The 23657-nt window shown below is 37.3% G+C and overlaps 4 protein-coding genes across 7 annotated transcripts in view; 1 reads left to right on the top strand and 3 right to left on the bottom strand.

Annotated features, from left to right (window-relative positions):
- LOC115244035 overlaps window positions 1-3651 on the bottom strand; it is a 48234-nt gene extending 44583 nt beyond the window's left edge. The window contains exon 1 of the mRNA XM_029821399.1: window positions 3554-3651. Coding sequence (XP_029677259.1) covers window positions 3554-3638 — 85 coding nt within the window. The 5' untranslated portion in view covers window positions 3639-3651. The remainder of the gene's footprint in view (window positions 1-3553) is intronic.
- The window catches only part of LOC115244038 (cadherin-87A), a 184571-nt gene extending 166799 nt beyond the window's left edge, over window positions 1-17772 (top strand). The window contains exons 5-28 of the mRNA XM_029821401.1: window positions 339-596; window positions 3662-3796; window positions 6465-6657; window positions 6952-7262; window positions 7844-7999; window positions 8269-8456; window positions 8550-8712; window positions 9063-9501; window positions 9698-9889; window positions 10091-10344; window positions 11127-11259; window positions 11336-11551; window positions 11936-12235; window positions 12419-12663; window positions 12999-13292; window positions 13382-13579; window positions 13647-13869; window positions 14064-14605; window positions 14727-14902; window positions 15014-15149; window positions 15316-15440; window positions 15517-15618; window positions 15689-15902; window positions 16248-17772. Of these exons, the coding sequence (XP_029677261.1) occupies window positions 339-596; window positions 3662-3796; window positions 6465-6657; window positions 6952-7262; window positions 7844-7999; window positions 8269-8456; window positions 8550-8712; window positions 9063-9501; window positions 9698-9889; window positions 10091-10344; window positions 11127-11259; window positions 11336-11551; window positions 11936-12235; window positions 12419-12663; window positions 12999-13292; window positions 13382-13579; window positions 13647-13869; window positions 14064-14605; window positions 14727-14902; window positions 15014-15149; window positions 15316-15440; window positions 15517-15618; window positions 15689-15902; window positions 16248-16364 (5310 nt within the window). The 3' untranslated portion in view covers window positions 16365-17772. The remainder of the gene's footprint in view (window positions 1-338; window positions 597-3661; window positions 3797-6464; window positions 6658-6951; window positions 7263-7843; window positions 8000-8268; window positions 8457-8549; window positions 8713-9062; window positions 9502-9697; window positions 9890-10090; window positions 10345-11126; window positions 11260-11335; window positions 11552-11935; window positions 12236-12418; window positions 12664-12998; window positions 13293-13381; window positions 13580-13646; window positions 13870-14063; window positions 14606-14726; window positions 14903-15013; window positions 15150-15315; window positions 15441-15516; window positions 15619-15688; window positions 15903-16247) is intronic.
- Window positions 3662-18879, bottom strand: LOC115244032 (ribonuclease P protein subunit p21-like). 3 transcript variants are annotated; one of them, XM_029821394.1, is made up of 5 exons: window positions 18581-18879; window positions 18452-18513; window positions 18217-18308; window positions 17849-18121; window positions 3662-3781 (listed from the first exon to the last, which is right to left on the bottom strand). In XM_029821394.1, exons 1-5 carry the CDS (start codon window positions 18582-18584, stop codon window positions 3772-3774), a joined length of 441 nt encoding a protein of 146 aa, XP_029677254.1. In that variant the 5' UTR covers window positions 18585-18879; the 3' UTR covers window positions 3662-3771. The 3 variants fall into 3 exon arrangements, with proteins under 3 accessions (XP_029677254.1, XP_029677252.1, XP_029677253.1); XM_029821392.1 differs by lacking the exon at window positions 3662-3781 and adding an exon at window positions 16825-17612; XM_029821393.1 differs by lacking the exons at window positions 3662-3781; window positions 18452-18513 and adding an exon at window positions 16825-17612 and having other exon boundaries at window positions 18581-18697.
- Window positions 18577-20319, bottom strand: LOC115244033. 2 transcript variants are annotated; one of them, XM_029821395.1, is made up of 3 exons: window positions 19978-20319; window positions 19530-19711; window positions 18577-19425 (listed from the first exon to the last, which is right to left on the bottom strand). In XM_029821395.1, exons 1-3 carry the CDS (start codon window positions 20179-20181, stop codon window positions 19266-19268), a joined length of 546 nt encoding a protein of 181 aa, XP_029677255.1. In that variant the 5' UTR covers window positions 20182-20319; the 3' UTR covers window positions 18577-19265. The 2 variants fall into 2 exon arrangements, with proteins under 2 accessions (XP_029677255.1, XP_029677256.1); XM_029821396.1 differs by having other exon boundaries at window positions 18914-19401.
- Window positions 20320-23657: the final 3338 nt, after the last annotated feature.

The following is a 23657-nucleotide window of genomic DNA, read 5'->3' as shown; positions in this document are numbered from 1 at the left end:
TGTGTGTATTGTAAAAAGTTGTAAATATCGTCGAGCTTAAAACGCTTAAAACTAAAAGCTCCAAGCATTAACTCTTATATGTATGAAGTTAATGGCATCGATAGTTAATCCTCTTAAACTGAACTTTGATAAATTGTATTGTAAAAAGTTGTAAATATCGTCAACATTTTCGAGCTTAAAACTAAAAGCTCCAAGCATTAACTCTTATATGTATGAAGTTAATGGCATCGATAGTTAATCCTCTTAAACTGAAAGTCGCGAACTTTGATAAAATGATGATATTACGAGCTCTAAAACAGAACTCGATTAATCACGCGTTCCTCTTTTTTTCTTTCCAGGAGAACGATACGATACGTTTCCGAGTAACTCTGGAGGATGAAGTGCCCGCGGGACAGCAGCCAAACATCGTTGGCGTGGACGCGTACGTGATCGTGTTGGACGAAAACGACAATCCGCCGCACTTTCTGGGTGTGCCGTACGAGGCGATCGCCGAGGAGGATACCCCGGTCGGCTCCACCATACTACCGGGGATCAGGGTCGTAGATCCTGACCTGCTGGGCGACATTATAGATCTAACGTGTGTCCCGCAGCCACAGGTGAATCATTAATTCTTGTTAGAGCACGCGGTAATGTTCCGTGAAGGATATTTTTACATGTTGTCCGTCTGAATTTCTTGTCGCTCCCCCTCCCCCTCCCTCTCCCTCTGAGGTTTCCGTTCGAGGAAAATGTCAGTCGACGGTACGCATCAACGCTCTCTTTTCTCGTTCATTGTCCAATCGTTGACGGTATTATCCGAAGAACAACAGTATTTGTTCTTGGTATCTTTACGAAGTAGCACGCGCCCGACAAGAAACGAAAGTTTTTTCTCTTGCTTTTCTTCTTCCTCGTCGGTGATGAAATAAAGACGTAATAGGACCTGGCATTCCCTTCGTGAATTCGTATAACAATTTCTCTGCTAATGCGCGTGTTTCTCTTTATTTTCGAAAACCAGTAAATTATTATTTTCTGACAAAACTTTTCTTCTCTCTCGTGGAATTTCTTTTAATTTATTTATCTGGTTGGGGGTTTCTTGTTCTTCTATCGATTAAATTATGCATTCTATCACAAAGTAACTCGGTTTTATCAATAATAGACGAAAGAGAATTATCGGGATGTCGATTATGTACGAATTGCTGCAAATCAATGTATGAAAGAAAAAAAAAGCGAGAAAAAAGAATCTCCGAATTTGCCTTTATTATCTCATCCGATATCGCATTTATCGGTAAAAAGCGGATAATAAGCAGATTGTAAAAAGAATGAACTACTGCTTTTTCCGTTCAAGAGGTTTATTAAGAAGTCCTCTCGGCTCCTTTACGACGCGATGCAGTATCAGGATCGGTGTGTGCTGTTGCACACCGGCGCGCGGCGTCCTTCGTTACGATGCAGTTGGTTGTAGGGTGGATAAAAGATGTACAAGCTCGCCGGTATTTCACGTAAATGAAGAGAACAGCTCGCCTCGGATGAAGCATTCTCCTTGTCCGCGAGACGAGGCGGAATATCGGCACCGTTGCCGGGGCGCTTTGTAATTCGCAGTTTTCCATTAAGTTATCTCCGCGCTTCTGTCCTGTGATAAACTTAGAGAGAAAGAGAGAGAAATAAAACCCGGAGGCTCCGCGTTTGCCTCGCTTTGCCTAGCCTGGCAATGTCGAGCAGTACGCCCGAGGGAGCCCAAGTCTCGTCGACGACGGTGGCAAACCATCCACCGCTAGATTCTCCTAGTCGGACTTTCGCAATCATCGCTACGGAGGCCGATGTTAACCCCCGCGGAAAACACCTGGCCCGTTTCGCACAAACGAGCGGACCTCGTAGCGCATATAACGAAGCATTCGCAAATTTAATCGTTTCGCGCAAGCGGAAATTTTATTATCGCTGTTGCGTAGGAAAATTTCAATTCAGTACTTTTCCGTAATCGCCGCTATATGTTATATTTTACAACAGATTTTATGCTTTCAGTACCTTATAGTGCCTTACGTAATTGGAGATGTAGATATTTAGATATCGTTTCTGACTGTGCCATTTCACGATATATGGTGTACCATATAAATATCGTTAAATATCGTGTGTGCATTGGAATCATTTAAGTGCATAAAGAAGATACGAATAGCGTTTAGATTTTAAATTTCAAGTCGCCAATGTGAGAAAGAGGGAGCAGATATCTCCAAAAAATTGTTATATTTTTCGAAAGATACAAGTGTACATTCACAAAAATATAAAACTTTCATATATTTTATTTATAGAACAGAGATTCTATTTGCGCGCGAATGTCTAATAAAACATCTCGTAATAAGTTCTTATTCCGTTGCAGAGCGCAACGGAAAGTCCATAAAATTTACGTCACGCCCGAAAATCGTATTTACGGAAACTTGTAACGTGTTACCGTGGAGGAGTGCCGTTGAAAACTGCTTTCTGCTCGGGATCCGATCGATATAGCGCGCAATCGGTTATGCGATGCGCGCAGTTCGTTTCGCATCGGCAAAAGGGCACGGAGGAAAGCCCCGAGAATTCGGTCGACGGGAAAAACGGCGCAATGTATCGCACGCGCGCCTTTTTTTTCCTGATCCCGCAAAAAGGGTCCGATTCGTATATCATCTCGCGAGCCATTAAAATTATCTACCTGCAACCTTCTGATCTCTTTCTCTCTCTCTCTCTCTCTCTCTTCCCGCTCTCACCCCTTTCCGCAAAAGACGGGATATTAGTACGTACAACGCACCACTTCCTCTTCCCTTCCCTCTCACTCTACGTCATATCCGCTCGATAAATTTCGCTCGGGGCCGTTAGGCGCGACCAATAAAACCGTAAAACCTTTTAACTAATGGCCTGACGGCTTTACGGCGGCACACTTTAATGCTCCGTTTTCGTTATACGCGCGAACAACGCGCGATTGCTTCCAGTCATTAAATATAACTAATATTTACAGTGTTCGGGGTTACATCCGCGTGCGAATTATCCGCGAATCAACAATAAAATTTTCCATTAATGATCCGCGGTAATGCAGTAATTGAGACGTTTGGAGAATAATTAACAGATTTGCCACAAATCCATTATAAATTAGAGATACGTCTATCGGTATAAAATGTTTTTTTATTTAAACTCGACGTGAATAGTATCGAACATATTGAAATCAATACACTACGTATACAATGAGAATTGTATATATTTACTTCATAATTCTGCAATAATCTTTTTAATAGTTTTTTTACCCCTGTGTGTTTTCAGATCGGAATTTATTATATAACATTTTTCATATAAAATCTTTATATTATACAGTTATCGAACTCTCCGAATAATCCAACTCGATAGAATAAGATTTTGTAGATTAATAAGTTTTTGTACTTGTCATAAACGTTTAGAAATATTGTAAATGTCTTGTCATTGTTGAGCATTTGAAACATTTGTATATAAAAAAAGTTATTGAAGTCACAAGAGATCGTAACTTTTAGATGGATCGTAACCGAACGATAAATTGGTTAATTAAGGCTAGACGTTTGTTAATGAACATTTCACAAACACTTACCGACGTGTCCCACTTTTCGTGCGCCGCTAGAGTCGTCTCGTTCGGGAATGTGAAGTACCGCTGTCGTTCCCTGTCCAACTGCCATTTAACGATCGACTTTTATTGCAGTTCCTGGACGCGTGCGAGAAGTTTGGCATCGTCAACGTCGAGAAAAGCCAGAATACGTATGTGGGCGCCCTGGTGCTGCGTCAGCCCCTCGACTATCGAGAGAGACCTTTCTACCAGCTGCTGCTGCGGGCAAGCGTGAGTGTCAGCGAAGAGAAAAAAGATTTGCGAGAATCAATATTAATTATGCTATACGGCTACGCGCGAGAGGAGAAGCTTCTCGCAACGTACCGAATAAAGCTGGATGCATCATGCTATATATAACGTCATCTTCCTGTTAACGTAACGTCAAATATTCTTACATGGGCTTTAAATGCGATCATTCGTTTCCGTGACGATTAATGTATCGCTCCATTTGAGATTCGTACAAGAATATTTAACGTAACGTGACGTTACATATATACAGCGTGTAAACAGCTTAAATCTATTCATAATGGGATGCTGCGCAAGCCGTAACGCTGTGAGGTTGCGCCTGAATTCCGGATATACGAACGAATTTGCGTGCTAACGAGAACGAGGATAGTGCGACGTCGGATAGATTCGTCCGATATCTCGGCCGGGCTTATTAAAGCGTCGATCATCCATTCAATGGTGAAATGAGCAATTCTCACGGTAGCGTTAAACGATCATCGGACGTTGTACGATATATAGATACAATTATATACATGTAACGACCATTGAAAAATATTTTTTATTCTATATACGCGTATTCCAGTTAACAAATTGTATTCGTTGATACTTGATTTCTTTTTTACCTGAATTTTCTCCGAATACGTAAGCTTTAGCCGAAGCATGATTTTGGTTTCGAAGGGAAGGCTTCATATTATTGAAAATGAACGCGAGCCCGAACACTATCGAATTTACGTGACTTCAAAGGGTTAGAGATGAAAGGCAGATGGTGCGGCATCGGTGGAAATCGGAAACCTTAGTTATCTCGGTTGCCCTTTGATTCTTCTGTCGACGTCGTGAATCGCGTTTCGATACGTTAAAATACCTACATGGAGACGTGCGTGGAAAAGTTTAAGCTCGCGTAACCGATGTTGATGAAAAAAAAAAAACGAACTGTGATTCACTATGAATTTTCGCAAAACGAATCACGCGCGCGATAAAGCGGTAAACATTGAACTTATTTAGGTCTTACACCGCGAACGTGCTCATATGATCGATGCAGTTTACCCCTCCGTACATCGATTTCGCGCTATTCTCCTCTCTCCGCAATTTATCTGAGAAATATAGCGCAAAATTGAAGAAAAACAGTAAATATTTGTCCGTACCGTAGTGCAACGTAATGGCATGTTTTCTCATTCGAACGCGCATTTAGCGTTAAATACGATCTGATCCGCGTCTCTCTTGTTGACATTGTATACAAGCCTCATATTAGACAAATGGAAATAATTCGTAAGCAAGTCTTTACGACTTCGACGAGTACGGGGGGACGGAGAGTTTTTATATTTATATTTGAATTCAATATTCTGTATAATACTAAACACGGAAGAGAATATGTATCTCGTATATAAAATATGAAAAGTATTATAATCTTTTGAAAGTGGAGAATTTGAAACAGAATTTAAAGATTGACCCCAATATGTAAAAACAAATCGCGAAAATTTTAGATTTTTCTCTAGGATAAGCGAGGAGAGCGGTAAGGATGGTTAATTAATCAATGTCGCGTAAGCGCGCGCGCGCTCCATTTCGGGACGCCATCCTCGCGTATTCACGTGTGTGCGAGATATCACGTATAAAGAGATAATTGCAGTCACTTGCGACACGTCGCGCGACGACGAAAGCTCTTTATGTGCGAGCGCGCAGGGCGGAGATTGATTTTAATTACGCGTTCTCTCTCCGGAAGCGACTGAACTATCGTCCTCGTGCAAGGGAAGATGGCTTCGCGCGCGATAGCGGGTGTCATTATAACGGCGACGATGTGAAAAACGCGCGAAGCAGACACACGTTAATACGACTGAAAGTTTTCGCGATTATGAGATAAATCGTCGAAATGAGAGACCGGTTAACTTTTCATGCTTCTTTTATATTAGGAGGTCCGTTATTTTCGCGAATCTTCGCTAATCGTCGCTAAAAATAACTGTTTAAAAAGACGCTTACCTCGTCTGAACCTCATTTCACTCGGAATTGGATAAACCCCGCATTTTTTTTCTCTGTCTCACTGGTTTATATAATGGATCCTCTCGAAAAATTGTCAAAAGTTATCACGCGAGGATATACTTCAACAAAATATACGCTAACTAAAACTCCGATTGAAATTTTTACGCTCTCCTGGGAAACGCGTTTAACGCCATGGCCGTAATACGCGGGAAACGTAAAGCAAACTGAAGGGAGTTACGAATTCAAGGGCTGCCTTCTCAACATTAGGGAAATATAACTTGGCAGGGTTACTAACTTCTACAAATTAAATTTTCGAGAAATGGGCGCCAAGTTTTAAAATACAATCTTTTTCGGTGCATTCTTATATTAATTTATATTAGTGACGAATTGATATTTTTGTAAGTTTGAAGATAATATTTCCGGGGGAGTTTGAAGATAATATTTATCTGTAACAAAGTAAAGTTGTTTTACAAATATGTGACAAGTATTTTTGTTTATTATTTAATAAAATCAACAGAAATTGATTTTTTAAAAATACTCTTGCTAAAAATTACGTTTTAAAGATGAATCTATGATTCAAAGGAATGTAATCAAGAGTTGAGAATACAAAGCAGATTAGATTTTGTAAAAGCTGAGAGATAGCTTCTGCACTCGATCCCACGAGAAGGCGAGCGACGACCGAACGTGCGAATTTTGTCCGCAGGACGGCCTGAACAATAGAACCACCGGCGTGGAGATCAAGGTAGCGGATATTCAGAATAGTCCGCCGGAATTTCTGGATTCGCTAACAGGTGTAGTACGCGAGGACGATCCCATCGGGACCCTCGTGATGACCGTAAAGGCCCGAGACGGCGACAGGGGTATGCCGCGGAAGATGATCTACGAATTAGTCACTAGTGAGTCTAATCTTTTCTTTCTTCCATATATCACATAATATGAGATTATAATTCCATTTAAATTAAATTCAAATTATAATTTTATAATTTTATTTTTGTCCATATACGTAAACGCATGTTAAACATAATGACAATGCTTAAAAATATATTAATAATAAATTCAAAATATCTAACATAAATTTTTAATAGTAAAAAGATTCGCCTTTGAGAAATTATAAATATGAAAAATTTCATGAGCTTCTTCTCTTATATAAATAAGTTTTTAAATCACGATTTCAATGTCTATGTTTGTAGACCCGTTCGATTACTTTCTACTGGATGACGATTCGGGCGAGCTGAGGACGGCAAAGCCGTTGGACCGGGAGGCGTTGGAGAATTCCACGGGCGTGCTCACGCTGATCGTAAAGGCCCGCGAACTGATCGATGGTATGCCCGGCAACGACAAATTGACGGTATCGACGGCCGAAGCGACCGTGACGATTAAGGACGTCAACGATGAGCCGCCCACATTTAATCGGCGCGAGTACAACATCGAGATTCCGGAAAACGTGCCGGACGGTACGCCACTACCGCATCTGGACATGACGGTGAAAGATCCGGATGTTGTGAGTGCACGTCGATTTATCCTATTATCTGTCGTGCGTCATCTGATGCACTCTCTACGATCGTCCAGTCGAGCAAAATGGGACTGATGCTGCTGTATCTGTTCGTCAACGCGGTGTACGATTCGATGCAAATGCATTAGTTATTGCCGTGTCGAAAAATCAAGAGAAAAATCCAATACACGGTAAACGCTTGTTAACGCGACATTCATATTAATGTATTCGAGTTTCTGTGTAAAGCTCAACAACGTGTATATGCCGCAACAATGGCGATGCACGGAAAGGCATCGCGCGATTTTATAGTGCGCGCGTGCATTTAATTCGGTCCGCTTATTAAATTAATGCCGCGTTTTAATGGCAGCGTAAATGGGAAACGTCAAGTATAAATAATTCATAATACATTATAAAGCTTGGATAAAATTCAAATTATCATTACTCGTCGCAGTTTGTCATATCGATCGCCGGTCGGCATAAACGTTACCACGTTCTCGTTATTTACGTGCATACGTCTCATTTCGCTCTTTTGGTTGAGAGAGATTCTATTTCGCTCGCGGCAGAGAATAAAACCGCTTCTCCACTTTAAGGGCTTAAACTCCGTGTTCTCCCTGCGTCTGGAAGATATAACGGGTGCGTTTACTGTGGAGCCGGTGTTGGCGACCGGCAGCACGTCTGTGAACATTCGCGTTACAAACGGCTCGCTCGACTATGAAAATCCTAATCAACGAAAATTCATTATTTTGGTAAGTCAACTGTGGAAATTTTGTGCCTTTTTCCTAGATACTTTCTAGTAGATAAATAGAATTATTTTTCCCAAAAGAAAAATAATTCCATGTAGAAAAAATTGATTTTTTAATCATTTGATATACTTATGTGCAATAATTATAATGCTATCAGATCATCTTTTTCTCTTTCTCTTTTTCATAATTAAACAAATAAGCTGATAAGAATTGCAAATTTATTTCTCCAACTGTGTGAAAAATAAACACGCTGCAACAATTATGGTTTCCAGGTTGTCGCCGAGGAAGTTCACACGAACCCAAAGCTTTCATCCACGGCAACGGTAACGATTTCCATCACGGATGCAAACGATAATGCACCTTCCTTCAGCAACCCGACGTACACGGCTATGGTGTCCGAAATGGCGGCCCCGGGGAGCCCAATTATAACGATCACAGCAAAGGATCGTGATAGCGGACGGTAAGGGCTCGTTAATTCCAGCGCTTTGTTCCATGAGACTTCAAAGCGCGACTTCCTTGCTTTATTTACACGTCACGATTCTGTATTTCGCAGCTTTGGTACCGCCGGCATAGTCTATCAATTACTCGGCCAGGGCGCGGAACATTTTGCAATCGACAAAAAGACCGGCACTATCACCGTCGCCCCCTGCCCGACGCCCGGTATGTCACCGTGTCTAGATTATGAACAACAAACGGAATATTTCCTCACTTACAAGGTAATTCCTCACAATTGTATAATAATGGCATAGGCGTAATTAATATAATATTAATTAACATAATTAATATAACATAATATTATTATGTTAAAAGCATAAATAAATAAATATATATATATGTATATATATAAATATACAGTTTATATAAACAAGAGAGATAATATTAATGTCATATTTTATAATTGGATTAAATTTTTATGTATTATTATTTTAAAAAGCATAATTTTTTGCTCTCAATCCATATTTTTCCTAGTACCATTCGATGTATTGCATTCACGGAAATCAGCAAACGTGTTGCAAACGGTCGGCAATAATAGCGGTTAAACAAATCATTTTCTTTCTTTCATTAGGCAACAGACGACAATGGGGAAGGACAAACGACGAGCGTTTCATTACGCATCAGCCTAATAGATGCAAACGACAGTCCACCGCGTTTCTTACAGGATAAATATCGCGCGGTGGTAGATGAGGGTGCCGAGAAGTTTGAGCCCGAACTAAAGGTGCAGGCGCGCGACAAGGACAAGACGTCCAAAATCACGTATGCTTTGGTGGGCGGTAATGAGCTCGGACTGTTCGCCGTCGATCCGGACACCGGCGAGGTCACCGTCAGGAGCCCGGTCGATATGACCAACGCTACCCACGACTGGATCGCCCTGACGATACAAGCGAGCGATGGCATATTCGTCGATTCTGCCCTCGTCAACATCACCGTGCGCGACGTTAACAACAACGCGCCCGTGTTTCCGCACGATATATATACGGCCAGTATCGCGGAGATATCGCCGATCGGTGAGTATCCGGATTACCCTTAACAACAATTACGCGCAATTTCACGAATGTAACCCAGGGTGTGACGCTATATATTCCGTACAATGTCCACTAGAAGCGTCCATTATAGGGATTTACGTTCCTGTCGCGAAGCACTTCGTCATTTCCACCACTGTCACTAAATTATGATTAGTAATTGATTATATTCGATCGGCAGGAACTGTCGTAGAAGAGGTAACCGCGACAGACGCCGATAGTGGAGTTAATGCAGAGTTAGTCTACAGAATACAAAAAGGAGCTTTCGACGATTTCGCTGTTAATGAGACCAGTGGCGTCGTCACGGTGTCTCGAAAGTTGGACTATGACGAGAAGAATACATATCACGTAGAAGTCATAGCGTTCGATAAAGGTAAACTCATTGTCACATCTCCGGATGATAAAATTAACGATGAATAATTATAATATTAATTTGGAAGCCATATAGTTGCTATTTGCTTTACAAAAAAAAGAAGATTGAATAAAATTTTGTATTTTATGAGGCATAGCTCAACATTTCGTTAAAATTGTTACAATTTATTTCTTTACATGACACACTTGTTTTTTATTTCAGGAACGCCAAGTCTAACCGGAACAACGACGCTGATGATCGAAGTAGAAAACAGCAACGACAAGGCCCCGTATTTCACGCCCGAAACGCAACGAGCCGAAGTTACAGAAGACACGCCAATCGGCACCGTTTTCACAACATTGAAAGCCACCGATCCGGACAGCACGAATCTCGAAGCTTTGAACTTCGCCATTTCCGAGCCAATCACCGCTATTGACAGAAACGGCCAGCGCGTCAACGACAGCAAGTCTTTCAGGGTACCAGATATATTTTCGTTTTAACTTTTGATTCAAAAGTCTTTCAATCCACGTAATAAGTTTATTGCACATAGAAATAAAAAATTGTTCTCGAATGCTATAAAAAATATATACTATATATTTTCTAACAAAGAAGATACGCTTTTTTGCGTAAATTTCTAATTAAACTCTGATAATAAATTTTCAGTTTGTAGATGTTTATTTAATATATTATTATATTTTTTTTTTTTATTTCAGGAACGCCAAGTCTAACCGGAACAACGACGCTGATGATCGAAGTAGAAAACAGCAACGACAAGGCCCCGTATTTCACGCCCGAAACGCAACGAGCCGAAGTTACAGAAGACACGCCAATCGGCACCGTTTTCACAACATTGAAAGCCACCGATCCGGACAGCACGAATCTCGAAGCTTTGAACTTCGCCATTTCCGAGCCAATCACCGCTATTGACAGAAACGGCCAGCGCGTCAACGACAGCAAGTCTTTCAGGGTACCAGATATATTTTCGTTTTAACTTTTGATTCAAAAGTCTTTCAATCCACGTAATAAGTTTATTGCACATAGAAATAAAAAATTGTTCTCGAATGCTATAAAAAATATATACTATATATTTTCTAACAAAGAAGATACGCTTTTTTGCGTAAATTTCTAATGAAACTCTGATAATAAATTTTCAGTTTGTAGATGTGTAATTTTTTATTTAATATATTATTATATTTTTTTATAACTAAAATATTCCCTTATCTATTTTTCTTTTTAACGTGCTTATTTGCTCCCATAGGACTTCTTTGCAGTCGATCGCGCTACAGGACAAGTTTCTGTCGTTCGCAGCCTGGATCGTGACATAGCGGCCACAGTAAGCGTTACGATTGTTGTAAGCGACACCACGGCGCCCACATTACAGCAAGGACGAGGTAAATAAAATATATCGAGAAATGGAGAATGCGAAATACTCTTTGTCATTCTTGCATGGTGTATATTTTTCAACAGGCAAACTAGTAGTCACTATCATTGACGTGAATCACATGGCGCCGGAATTCTTGAAACCATGGAGCCGAGAAAATTCCCGTTATCTGATAGAGATGCAAGAGGAGCAACCCACCGGCGCTGTTGTGGGAGCTTTCACGGCGACGGACGCTGATAGTAACATAGCGGGATATGCCATCGATCCGCCGAGCCCTTACTTCAATATTGATAATATTACCGGTAAGTTGCTCACATCTAAAATCCTCGTGTCAATCTCATGTAAACCTATTCGGCGAAAGGCATCGTCGAAAACCAATTTATAACGGTTTGACATATTATTAAGATAGCGTTCTACTTTCGTGACATATCAAAGGAATCTTGTAAAAGTTCTCGATGGAATTTTCGATATATCGATTTACGTGAAATATATTCTTCACTTCCTCTCTTAATATAGAAAAATAAATCATTCATAAGTCAAAGATCTTTGCTGATGTAATAATCAAAAAAAGAACAAATCGAATGGATTCTAGAACGACGATTTTACCAGATATTTAATCTAATCGTTTATTCTTGAAATACAGAAATACATTTTTTTTTCGGGCATTGTGTTGCCTTCATTCACAGGAATCGTAAGAACTAGTCAAGTGATCGATTATGAAGAAACGAAGCAACTGGAATTCACGGTAGTCGCTTACGATTCCGGAGTGCCCCAACTTTCCGCGACTGCGAAAGTTATCGTTACCGTGATCAATGTGAACGATCAAGATCCAAAATTTGAAAAGGAACTGTATAATGTATCAGTAAAAGAGAATTCTCCACCTGGCACTCATGTTACCGTCGTGAAAGCTACGGATGGCGACGAAGGACCTTTTGGCGATGTCACCTACAGCCTAATTGGCGAACACGCTGCTGACTTTAACATTGGTAAATTAGCACAATTGATTGATTACACTACACTATAATGATGTAGGAAGCATTATTAAATTGAAGTTAGCGTTAAACAGTTTAAATTAATTTCTATTGCTTTTTTTCTTGTTCTAAGTATAATAGAAATTTTTCAGCATTCAATTTTTTATGAATATTTGTACTAGCTTATGCAATTATTAGGGCACGAAACGGGAGAGATTACCGTGGGTGGTGCCACAGTTCTCGATAGAGAGATGACGCCGGAAATCACTATAACGGTGATGGCCAGCGACGGGGCTCATGTCAATTCTCGACGAAGCACCACTGTGCCGGTAGTTGTCAAGTTAATTGATGAAAATGATAACAGACCAATATTCTCGCAACATAGCTACAGAGCATCCGTCGCAGAGAATTTGTCCGTCAACCCGCCGGCACCTATTCTACAGGTATTGCTTGAAATCTAATGTCTAAAACAATCCTTTAAACATGCTTAAAGGTAATTCTATAAAATGATAATTTATAATATCATAAACTCTCTCTGATATTGTCTTTTTCCAATTACAGTGAAATTTTATAATGTAGCAAAAATTTGATAAATTTATATAAAGCTTAAGCTTTTCCGTAAAGAAAATGTCGATGGATCAAATTATTCTTTTCAGTTTTCAATTTTTAACTTTTAACATTTTTCAAAAAATTTTACAAAATTTTTGTTGAATGTTTGAAATTGTAAAAGTTTTCGGAAATATTTGTCGAAATCCATGTCATCATGTCGTTTTTTAAGGTACGAGCTGTAGATCAAGACGAAGGAACGAACGGCGAAGTCTGGTATACAATCATCAATGGGAACGAAAATGAATCATTTTCGCTAAACCGCGAAACCGGCATCCTATATCCCGCAGCCGCCCTTCTTGGCAGAGCCGGTTCTTACAGGATCGAAGTCGAAGCACGTGATGGCGCCGGAAATGGTCCACATTCGGACAGATGTTATGTCGACATAAGAGTTACTCCGGTGAATCAACATAAACCGCAATTCGTGATGCCGGAATTGACGAACGCGACCGTAGAAGTACCGGAAGTATGTTTCAAAAAGTAACGTTTTCTATTTGCACAAAATAAAGATTAAAATTTTAACCTACTACAAAAAGTTGATATTTCAATTTTCAGAATGCAGGTGTTCCGAATTATCTAATATTGACTGTAAAAGCGATCGACAGAGATCCCGGCGAGAACGGCCGTGTTAGCTATCACTTGAAGATCGGCAATAGAAACGTTCAGGAAACCGAGGAATTCTCTATAGACCAAGAGACCGGCGAACTTCGGTCAAAGATCATCCTCGATCGTGAAATTAAGAGCAAATTTGAAGTAGATAATATGTTAAACCATTTCTCTTAAACGGAATGATTAGGATTCTATACAAAATTTTTTTCAGCTTGTTCTTGTGGCGGCTGATCACGGCAGTCCTACAGCTTACGAGACATTGCGGCTATTAACAGTTCAGTTAGTCGATACGAACGATAACGTGCCACAATTTTACGAAGAATATAATTTTCATGTGTCAGAAAATCGACCGAAAGATTATTTCATCGGCAAAGTAACAGCGGAAGACAAAGATGAAGGCAGACATGCCAAGGTCTACTATTATATAGAAGCAGGTAAATGTACAAATATGATATCATCATATGTTTAGAACATCATTTTCTTCTTATGTGGTCGCATTCGACAAATAAAGGTTAATTTTAAATTGAAAAACTTTAGCTGTCTTTCACAACATTTTAATTTTCAACAAATAAATATATATTAGTAATTAAGATTTATTCCTTACAAATATATTGTTCATTTTTTACAGGAAACGAAGGATATGCCTTTTACATGGACAAATCCGATGGCAGCATCTACGCAAATAAATCGTTTGATCGCGAGATGAGAGACAAGTACGTCCTCTCCATTCTCGCGTCTAATGATCCCGATCTCTACATCAATCCCGCGCAATCTGGCAAGCCGTTGATTCATCCGGAACACGGACATGTGAATGTGACGATAATCGTGCTGGATGAAAACGATAATCCGCCGATTTTCGAGCGCAATGATTATTACGCTGGGGTGAATTCTATGGCGAATATAAACGACTTCGTGACAAAGGTAACCGCGTCCGATTTGGATGTAGGTGATAACGGCACTCTCCATTACTATGTCGCCAGCGCGAATCTTTACAAATACAGCTCGGAAAAGCCGAGCGGCTCCATAGTGCCGAGCCCGTTCAACGTCACTCAGGATGGTAAACTCGTCACGAGCGGATATATGGCGGAATACAATCAAGACAGATTTATTGTCGAAGTCATCGCTAAAGAGACGGCAATTCCAGAAAGATATGCAATGACCAAAGTTCACGTAAGTTTTCCTGTTGTAAATTCTTTTTTTGATTTTATAAATAATTTTTAATGTTTAATACTAGAGTATTTTAATTAGATATTTACTTCTACTTTACAATTATTTTCCGCTTTTTCTCCAGGTATGGGTGTTCGAACCGTCTCAATTAATACGAGTCATACTGTCCCGGCCTCCGGAGGAGGTGAATAGCGAGCGTGACGAGATTGTTTCAGAGTTATCTAACGCTACGCAAAGCAGAGTCGTAGTGGACGACATTAGATATCATGTTGATGCTTCTGGACACATTCGTAGAGAATGGTAATGACATACAAATATAATTTTACTCCCTATTCTAACTTAATCTACATTGATTTGTAGGAAATATTGAATCTGTAGTAAGAAATATGTAATCTGAAACTTTTGTAATAGGTGTGATATGTATTTGCACGTCGTCGAACCAAAAACTCAAACCATTGCACCGATTCCTCACGTCCTTAAAGTTATCGATGCGAAATACGATTTCTTGAAGCACTACTATGCCGGATTTGCTATTGAAAATGTCGTGGTGAGTGCTGTTTATTTTAAATCTTAATATAAGAATATAGTATCTCAAATATGATTACTTGCAAACTGTATAGAATAAATTATCTTGTGATATAAGAAGCAAAATAAAATTGCTTTGTACAATTACCCAAATATATTGCCATATATGTGCTTAATCTATTTTTCAGCCTGCATACGCAGGAGTTCAAGAAGAACCATTCGATCCTGCACTCGCTGCTCTAATAGCTCTGTTAGTTGTTTTGCTCGTAGGAGCAGTCACTGTTACAGTAGTCTGTTGCTGTTTACGCCATTGGTAAGAATATTCAAATATTACAAAAAAAATATAAGCTTTTATTCTTATTCGATATATCTACATCTGACACTTTTAGGGTAATAACTGTGCCAAATGATATACGTAAGAAAGATGGCCTAATTAAGAAACAGATCATCGACGAATTAAATACGACGGAGAATCCCTTGTGGATCGAGCAGTAAGTCTTGTTTTACAGAAGAGTTTTACCATTATGCGTGATATACAACGAAACATTTCTCTGATTGCAGAAAATTGAAACTCTACGAAGAGCAAGAGTTAACGATGCAAGTGTTTAGCGAACCCGAAGGTGGTCTCGTTGGTGAGAGACGCGGCAGTGGTGTAAGCGTCGGTATGGGAGACACGTCTCAAGATAATACTTATGCCACTATACAGCATCCGTTGCCTACAAACAGGCATCGTCCGACCACACCGGATTATACCACGCTTCCAGGAAATCATAATGTATGCCAAGTAAATCTAATAACTAACATTATAATTGCGAGGTGTCTTGTTACACTGACAAATTTGACTAACTCTGATTACTGGAGTTTTTTCTTTTAAAAATCATACAGTTTCTGCAATATAATGTGAATATTTTGCAAATTATGATAATCTACATCACTTACATGAGTTGGAAATAGCAAAAGAAAAATGTATGATTAAGATATAAGATATTTGTTTTATCTGTAATTATTTCTTCTCATTCAAAAAAACAATACATAAAAAAGACAAGTAATATTAATGACTGTCAGTGTGACTTGCCTAGACTGTAAAATATAATTTATAAATGATCGTTGTTTTATTTAGTTATACGAATCGGCAATGGGTTTTCAAGGATCAACATTCCAGCCTTCCCCAAACGTGATGCCGCAACTGACGCTCGACCGCGACGGCCAGCCCCAATTCGTTTCGGGGCTAGTATAAACTGACTCTACGCGGGCATTTTCAGCCCTCCCCTTGCCATCCCTCTTCCTTCCACTTTCTATCTTTAAATAAGCTCCGTCGCCGTACGTTGTACCTCTTTGTCCGCGGCTCTTGTTCATTGCACGCGCCTCTTCGGAGCGTACTCTTCGGGCGACTCGCATGCACACACCTCTTTGACAATAACCGAGTTAAATATTGGTCGGGTTTGTCCTGCGAGTAGACGCGTGTAGAGACGAGCGACACGACATTCGCGAGATCTGCCCTATCTCCTTTCCCTCTCACTTACGTGACTTTTGCCATTTTCAGTTTGAACTCTTCCGCAAGAGAACTCAAGATGAAGAGTGACGACGAACGACACAGTCAATATTACTGGAGTAATTAATCCCTGTAGCTGATGTGTGCATGTATATATGTGTGCGTTGCCAACCTGGGGTCCCATCTGACTTTACTGTTAGATTTACTTTTTAGGAGAATCAAAAAAAGAAAAAAAAAAGGAAAAAAAAAGAAGAGAGAAGAATATAAGCTAGTGATAAAATAGGCACTGTGAGATAACTCGACACGACCGAAGCTTGGCACGACAGATATATGTATATAAGTGAATGTGTAGATTCCGTCCAGCCCAGTTTTCGTATTATTTTCCTCATTAGTTTAGTATTTATGCGTTTCCGAAGTTACGTACATGCGTTCCAACCGTGTAAACGCATCTTGTACGCACGTTTTACAACGATCACTGCCACATTTTTGGCATCGACACGATGCAGTTGTTGTATCCGATCAATCAAGTAATCGAGCCATTGTTGCTAAGTGCACAATATAGAACGTAATTAAGATAGCGTACACACAATTTCTAAGTTATATTGTATTTAGCATATTTATTTAAGATAGTATGTTTTAAACGACTGATATTCTTTCTTCCCGATTAAACTGTGATTTGATTGCGCCCGAGTATGAGTGCAATGATTTATTAACTCGTAATGGTTTTGCACGAGTCGCTGGCGATGGGCGGACATAGTCATATCATAGTTAGATGAAGTAATGACGTTCGTAGCGAATTCTATTGTGTCATTATGGCGAAATGATATCTAGCTTCCGAGAAATCGTGTCAGATTTACACTTTAATAGCATTTCCATAAACCGTCCTCGGCTGAGAACACAGATTGTGACTCTCGGGAATTCCCTACGGATGTCGCTTGCCGTAAAAACGTATCGCAACTACGTACTCGATAACTTAACACTTGCGAGTTATTTCTAAGAATACATTTAATGTAAAACTATTATCGGTATCATGATATTACTAGATGGTTATGAATATTCCAGTTAGCAAAAGTATCTGTTTATTAATTACAAATTTATTGTAATATTGTAACATATTTTATGTAAGTCATTAATAAAAAATATTCGTACACCAGATTCTAAGTTAATGTATAAAATGGATTTGTTTCAGAGATACACTAACTGGCATTTTCAAAATTTTTAGAATTTACCTTTTTTCATTTATTTTCTCAGGGGCATCAGATTTTTTAACATTTTCGTTCTTTGGTTTTGGTGTATAATCTAATGTCTCGATTATTGCTTCCGGTTGATCAAGCCACAATTTGTGTCCTTTTCTCGTAGGAAATTGTTTAGTATGCATACAAGTCAGACATGTCCATTTAACCCTCTTTATAGGCTTTGATGTTAATCTGACTCTAGCTGTCTCCCCAGGTATAAGTGGAGTTTGACAACATTTACATATGCTTCTCTTTAAATTCGGTTCCCTAAAGAAATTGATAACTTCCATTAATTTCCAAGAATTTGTTATATATATATATTTCACTTTTCACAAAGAGACCAACGATGTCTAGAGACTTACATGCGTAATACTGCTTTTTTGGCACAACCCACCATATTATTACCAAAGTAAGATGCTGTACATCGATCTATTAATGCCATTAGATGACTAGCCTGTGACAAAATTTTAAATAACAATAGCAATTTTTAATAATTTCTAGGTTACTTTATCAAGTCAAGAATATATAATATACTAATTGAATATATAAAGATTATAATTATCGGAAAATAATAAATTTCATACATTCTTTACATACTTGATATAAATAATTCATACGTTCAAAAATATCTTTGTGCTGACAAAGTTTGTTTTTATTTCCTGCAAGTAATAAGAAACTCTTGATATATGTGCATATTTAAATAAGCTTCAGTAACATTTAACTTACCCATCACGGAATCAATTTATCGTTTATTACCCCAATTTTGATTAATAATTAGTAATTCTTATAATCTTATATCGAAAAACTAGTATGTATTTGCGTCACTTTTAACGATTCTACAATGCATCTTTGTAATTTTAAGGTTAAGATTTAGGTTGAAGTAAGTTAGGTTATATATGTATATAGGATTAACTTTCATGCTGAAGTTATCACACAGAGATGCCACCTTGAAAATGTTTTCTTTTTTATTTGATACTTTCTTACAAAACTGTCCAGCTGCAAAATTCTATATTATAAAAATATATACATAGTTTAAAGATAATTAAAAGCTAATTTTGCAGTTTTTTCCCCATCTTTATTATATTACAACCCTAATCATATTTTATTTATACATCTATTAACAAAAATATATGTAAAAATCTAGTCTATACTTCTGCCAGCTTGTGCTTTTTTTAAAAGTAAACTAAATATATTGTCTTTTATCTAGGTATACTATTGAAATCAATAGACTCAGAGAAAAAATTTTAAAATTAAATCTATCTTCTCAATACTTTTGTAAGATGTTTTGAATTTGATTTTTTCACATAAATGTATATAGCCTATAAACAAGCCTTTTACATGGAATTGCATCAATGGTGAATCGGACATTTATTCCAGCATAAATTAAAGAAATCCTACTATCCTTAATAGATTATGCTGGAAACATCTGATTCTCCTTGGACTTAGCCTTGCACTTCCATGTTAAGAATGGTGTAAACTCTATTTCCAACTCAGACGCATCTTCAACTCTTAAAATGCTGTCATTTGTGTTATCTTTACTATCATCTCTAAAAAGAGAGAAACATTCATTTCTGTAATATATACATAATATGCATGAAATTACAAGTATCAAATTTCTTTCAGGAACAAAAATTTATCTAATTAATTCTTAAAATAAAATAATTTATCGCATTACCGACAATGTTTCTCTTGCACATTGTCATCCTCTTTATAATGATACCCATATTCTGCTAGAACAATATCCAAATCGTCGCATTGTTCCTTCAAGTCTTGATATATCTTATCCGATTCTTTTAATAATTGATCCATGTCTTCCAGCAATGGTTTGAATTCTGATTGAATTTTCTCCAATTTATCCTGATGTAATTAATTACATAATTCCATATAAAACTGACTATGCTTGAAATTTATTCATATTAAAATACATAACATTAACAATAATATTATTACAAGAATAAAAATAGTGTAGTAATATATTACCATTTTTTAAATATAGTAGTATATGATAAACATGTATGTGCGTTGTGTGATTGATTTAAAATTGAATTTTTTTTCTTTTGCATACAGAAAGATGTGCATTTCATTGAGTAACATTGAGTAATATAATTTCCAGTGGAACTCACGCTAGTATCCCGAAGAGACTCCCACATTTCGTCCAGGCACGCATTCGTCTGGGCGGTGCGCTCCGCGTAACCGCCGACGAGAAGATGCGGTATCTTCCAGGTCTCGGCGAGTTTATCGGTGCCCTCATCGATTTCATGCGCCTTGTGCCGCAATTCACCGAAATAATTCGAAAACGAATTCTTTTCCATGTCTCCGTTTTTCATAGAAATTGTCACACAGCTGAGTGACTAACAACTAATGATAACAACACTTCTTCATCTCAGAAAAGAATTGCCGATTTTCAAACCAGTAACAGTTTAATTTGGCGCACTGTTGCCAATCTTGAATTTCTCTCCGCACTTCAGAGTTGCGTTCGAAAATGTAATCATCGGGTAGAGTAACGTTTGATTGACCAATGGGGTGAACGGAGCAAACATCTCTGATTGGCCAGTCAAACATATCTGTTCCGACAGGCAGATTTACGAACGCAACTTAGACCGTTAGGCGCGCAGCACCGGTTTGAAAAATTTCCTTTACGGTAACGTCCTCTTCGATAAATATGGAGTTTCATAGCAAACGTACGTCCGTTCGGAGGTAAGATAATTTCGATTATTTATTCGATTCGATTCGATAGAGGCCCTTATTTGTCTTAAGAATGTCATAATAATATCAGAGTATTTCGTAACTATGAAGATTTTTTTAACGTTCTCTATTAATCCTCGTAAAAAAGAATAGTTTCAATTTTCCTCTTTCTCATACACACACAAACATATACACGCACGAAACAATCGGTTCTCTTAACAAAATATAATAGTTTTTAGAGAGGAAGAATGCTTTTTAACTATGGAATTTATTCTTGAAAACTATACTCCAACATCTCTCATAAAGATAGTTGCATCGCAAAACTCCTTTTAACATATCTTAAAATTGCAGCGAAACCGCGGAGAAATCGTACCGAAAGCGTTGCTTATGGTGTTCGATAAATGTACAAAATGTCGGGTAAAGTGCATCAATCATCGAGACGCTTCAGAAAGATGAATCTTCTTGATACTCATTCGAACGCAGAGCTGCATAATGTGGTGAGTCAATTTGTCAGACATTTAATTTTTTTAACAAATTTATAGGACATCGCGTAATACAAGAAGCATTAAAAATGATTTAGAATCGCAGAGTAAGTTTCGTAGAAGATCAAAACGGCGGCAACCGCAATACAGAAAATAATTGCTACAGAAATAGTCAGAAATTATAGTCTGGTAGAAACTGCGTTTTCATTCAGTTCTTGCTATAAAAATAACTCGGCTCTATCATTTCCAACGCTTCGTGTTATAGGTTCGTTCACCTAAGAGATAGAAAGAGAGAGAGAGAGAGAGAGAGAGAAACAGAAAGAGATAGTCCGCGATCGAGAAAAATCCAGTTCGTCTCGTCTCTTTATATGGCACTAAAGTACTGCGACAAGTATTGTATTGCGTTAAGCTGAACGATATCGTCGTCTAACGAGAAACTTATTGGATGCGCGATTGTGACGACAATTTTAAATTAACGGCAAGAAAAGAACATTTGATATGCGTATTTGAGTATGCATAACACGACCTCGCGAATCGTCTTTTCTTGCTCACGTGAGAGATTTTTATGATCGCGAACATTTTTTAATTGAAAAAAGTCATTGGTATATAGTGTTTATAGATTCAACAAAAAAAAACTTCCAACGTCGATTACGATCAATTATCTATCGCATTACCGGTAAATTTGCTTATAAAAATGCAAATCACTTGTCGATTTAAGTAAATTCTTTTGCCATTATATCTTGAGTAATTTTTTAAGCTTTGCATAAATTTATTGCACAACAATATTGATTTAATTAAATAACGTTTATATTTAAAAATAATATTTCTTCAATTTATGTACACATAATATACATATATATGTATATTGCTTTAGAAAAAGCAGAGACTACCAAAATATAAAAAATAATGACCGTTCAATTTGGAGAATTAACTTGATTTTAATAGAAATAGATTTCATGTTAAAATTATTAAGATATAATAAATTCATGTAAAAAAGAATACTTTTGCTAAAGAAAAAAATTTGATTAATTTTTAAAAGAAATATTGCTAATTTTTATCAACATCAATATAAGTATTATTCCCCGCATAAATAAAATTACGTCTTAAATAAAACTTTAGCAACATGCAGAATGGTAACATAATATTTCACATACGACCGAGATAGTGACTGAAAAAAATTTGCTCGATATTCTTGATGACTATAAAAAGTCGCGTTAGGACTATGCTTTTGATAAAAATTTGAATGATCTTTAACCGCTCATTTATCATAAGCGATTGTTGCAACATTACATTAGAGTGAAGGCTGCAAATATATTGTACTTGCAATGCACTTGCACTTGCGATCGTGCTCTGACGTTTGATTCAATAATATCGTTAGCCTGTCGCAGAGATAGCGGAGGCATTTTCTATTCGCTATCGCGTATGAGTTATGAAAAAAACCAATGAAACGACTGGTGATAATGTATATGACGTGCTTAAAAAATGACGTGAGGCTTTCAGATATGTTATCATCATAATTATGCGCTAATTAAACAATAATATACATCTATAATTAAATAGGTACATTAATTATAAGATATTAATTCTGTTTACGTCTCCTTTGTCGCCTTTCCAATTTTTTCAATGGGTGTTTCATATTTTTAAATATTAATTGATCATTGGAAAAGTACGATAGAATACACAACATATACACAAATACATAAAAGCATTCGAAATAAAAAAAAAAATTTTATTATTATATATTACTATATATTATATTATTGAAGTAACATATTATTGAAATTATCGATATCATACAGAACTGCCAATCTTATAAAAACTATCGAAAAATGATAAATTATTTCTCTTTTTAACGCGTTTTGGAGATTTCTTATTTCAAAACTCTTAAAATATTCGCCATGTATCTTATTATTGCTGAATTTATGTCATCGACACTTTTAGCATTGATGATATCAATTGATGAAATCTGCAAAACTTCAGAGCGTAATGTTATTCCTTCTTGACAATAATACAAACATGTTTATATATATTTCCTCATATAATAATCGAAGAATTTTTTTTGCTCAATTAGCATACTTTTCGAAGAATCGTATTTTTTTGCAGAATCAAAATATATGTTGTCATAATATATAGCAATATTATAATAAATAATATATGTTTTTTCAGAGACACGAAATCTTTCTGGTTTGCTATTTCTTCAAAAGAGCACTATTGTATATTATATCATACATTGTCTCTTTATTTTTTTAATATTCTTAAATTAATTATTGATATTTGAATGAAGCAGGACAGACACACATACTTTGCATTTAGTGACGTAAATGTACGAGCCAATTTAAACTTATAAGCAAACTTTGAAATTAGATTTAAGGGTTCTGAACGGATTAGCTACGTCAAAAGTTAATAAATCTAATACATTTTGAGATTCACATGAAGTTGTGTCGCGCGCACACATACAAAGTGCTTTTAGTCTTTTAAAATATAAGACTAATAAATAATTTGTGAGTTGAAGTAAAGATTTTTAGCCTGTAGAATTAAAATTTTCATTTTCACGAATTTTTGTGTACAGTCACTATAAAAAAGTTAGTTCGATATAAGATAATATTTACATATTACTAGATGGTTATGAATATTCC

The sequence above is a fragment of the Formica exsecta genome, unplaced genomic scaffold, assembly GCF_003651465.1.
Source record: "Formica exsecta isolate Colony F162 unplaced genomic scaffold, ASM365146v1 scaffold79, whole genome shotgun sequence".
Taxonomy (NCBI): domain Eukaryota; kingdom Metazoa; phylum Arthropoda; class Insecta; order Hymenoptera; family Formicidae; genus Formica; species Formica exsecta.
The sequence above is the reverse complement of the archived record's forward strand: the minus strand, read 5'-3'. Positions and strand labels throughout refer to the sequence as shown.

Excerpts from the sequence above, each read along its gene's own strand:
- LOC115244032 (XM_029821392.1), bottom strand. Across the intron at positions 18,122-18,216 it reads AAAAAAGCAGTATTACGCAT|GGAACCGAATTTAAAGAGAA; the intron begins GTAAGTCTCTAG and ends CAATTTCTTTAG. Across the intron at positions 17,613-17,848 it reads GAGAAAATAAATGAAAAAAG|AAATAACTCGCAAGTGTTAA; the intron begins GTAAATTCTAAA and ends ATGTATTCTTAG.
- LOC115244033 (XM_029821395.1), bottom strand. The coding sequence starts at position 20,181 with ATGAAAAACGGAGACATGGAAAAGAATTCGTTTTCGAATTATTTCGGT. Across the intron at positions 19,712-19,977 it reads AGTCTCTTCGGGATACTAGC|GATAAATTGGAGAAAATTCA; the intron begins GTGAGTTCCACT and ends TAATTACATCAG. Across the intron at positions 19,426-19,529 it reads GTGCAAGAGAAACATTGTCG|AAATGAATGTTTCTCTCTTT; the intron begins GTAATGCGATAA and ends TATATATTACAG.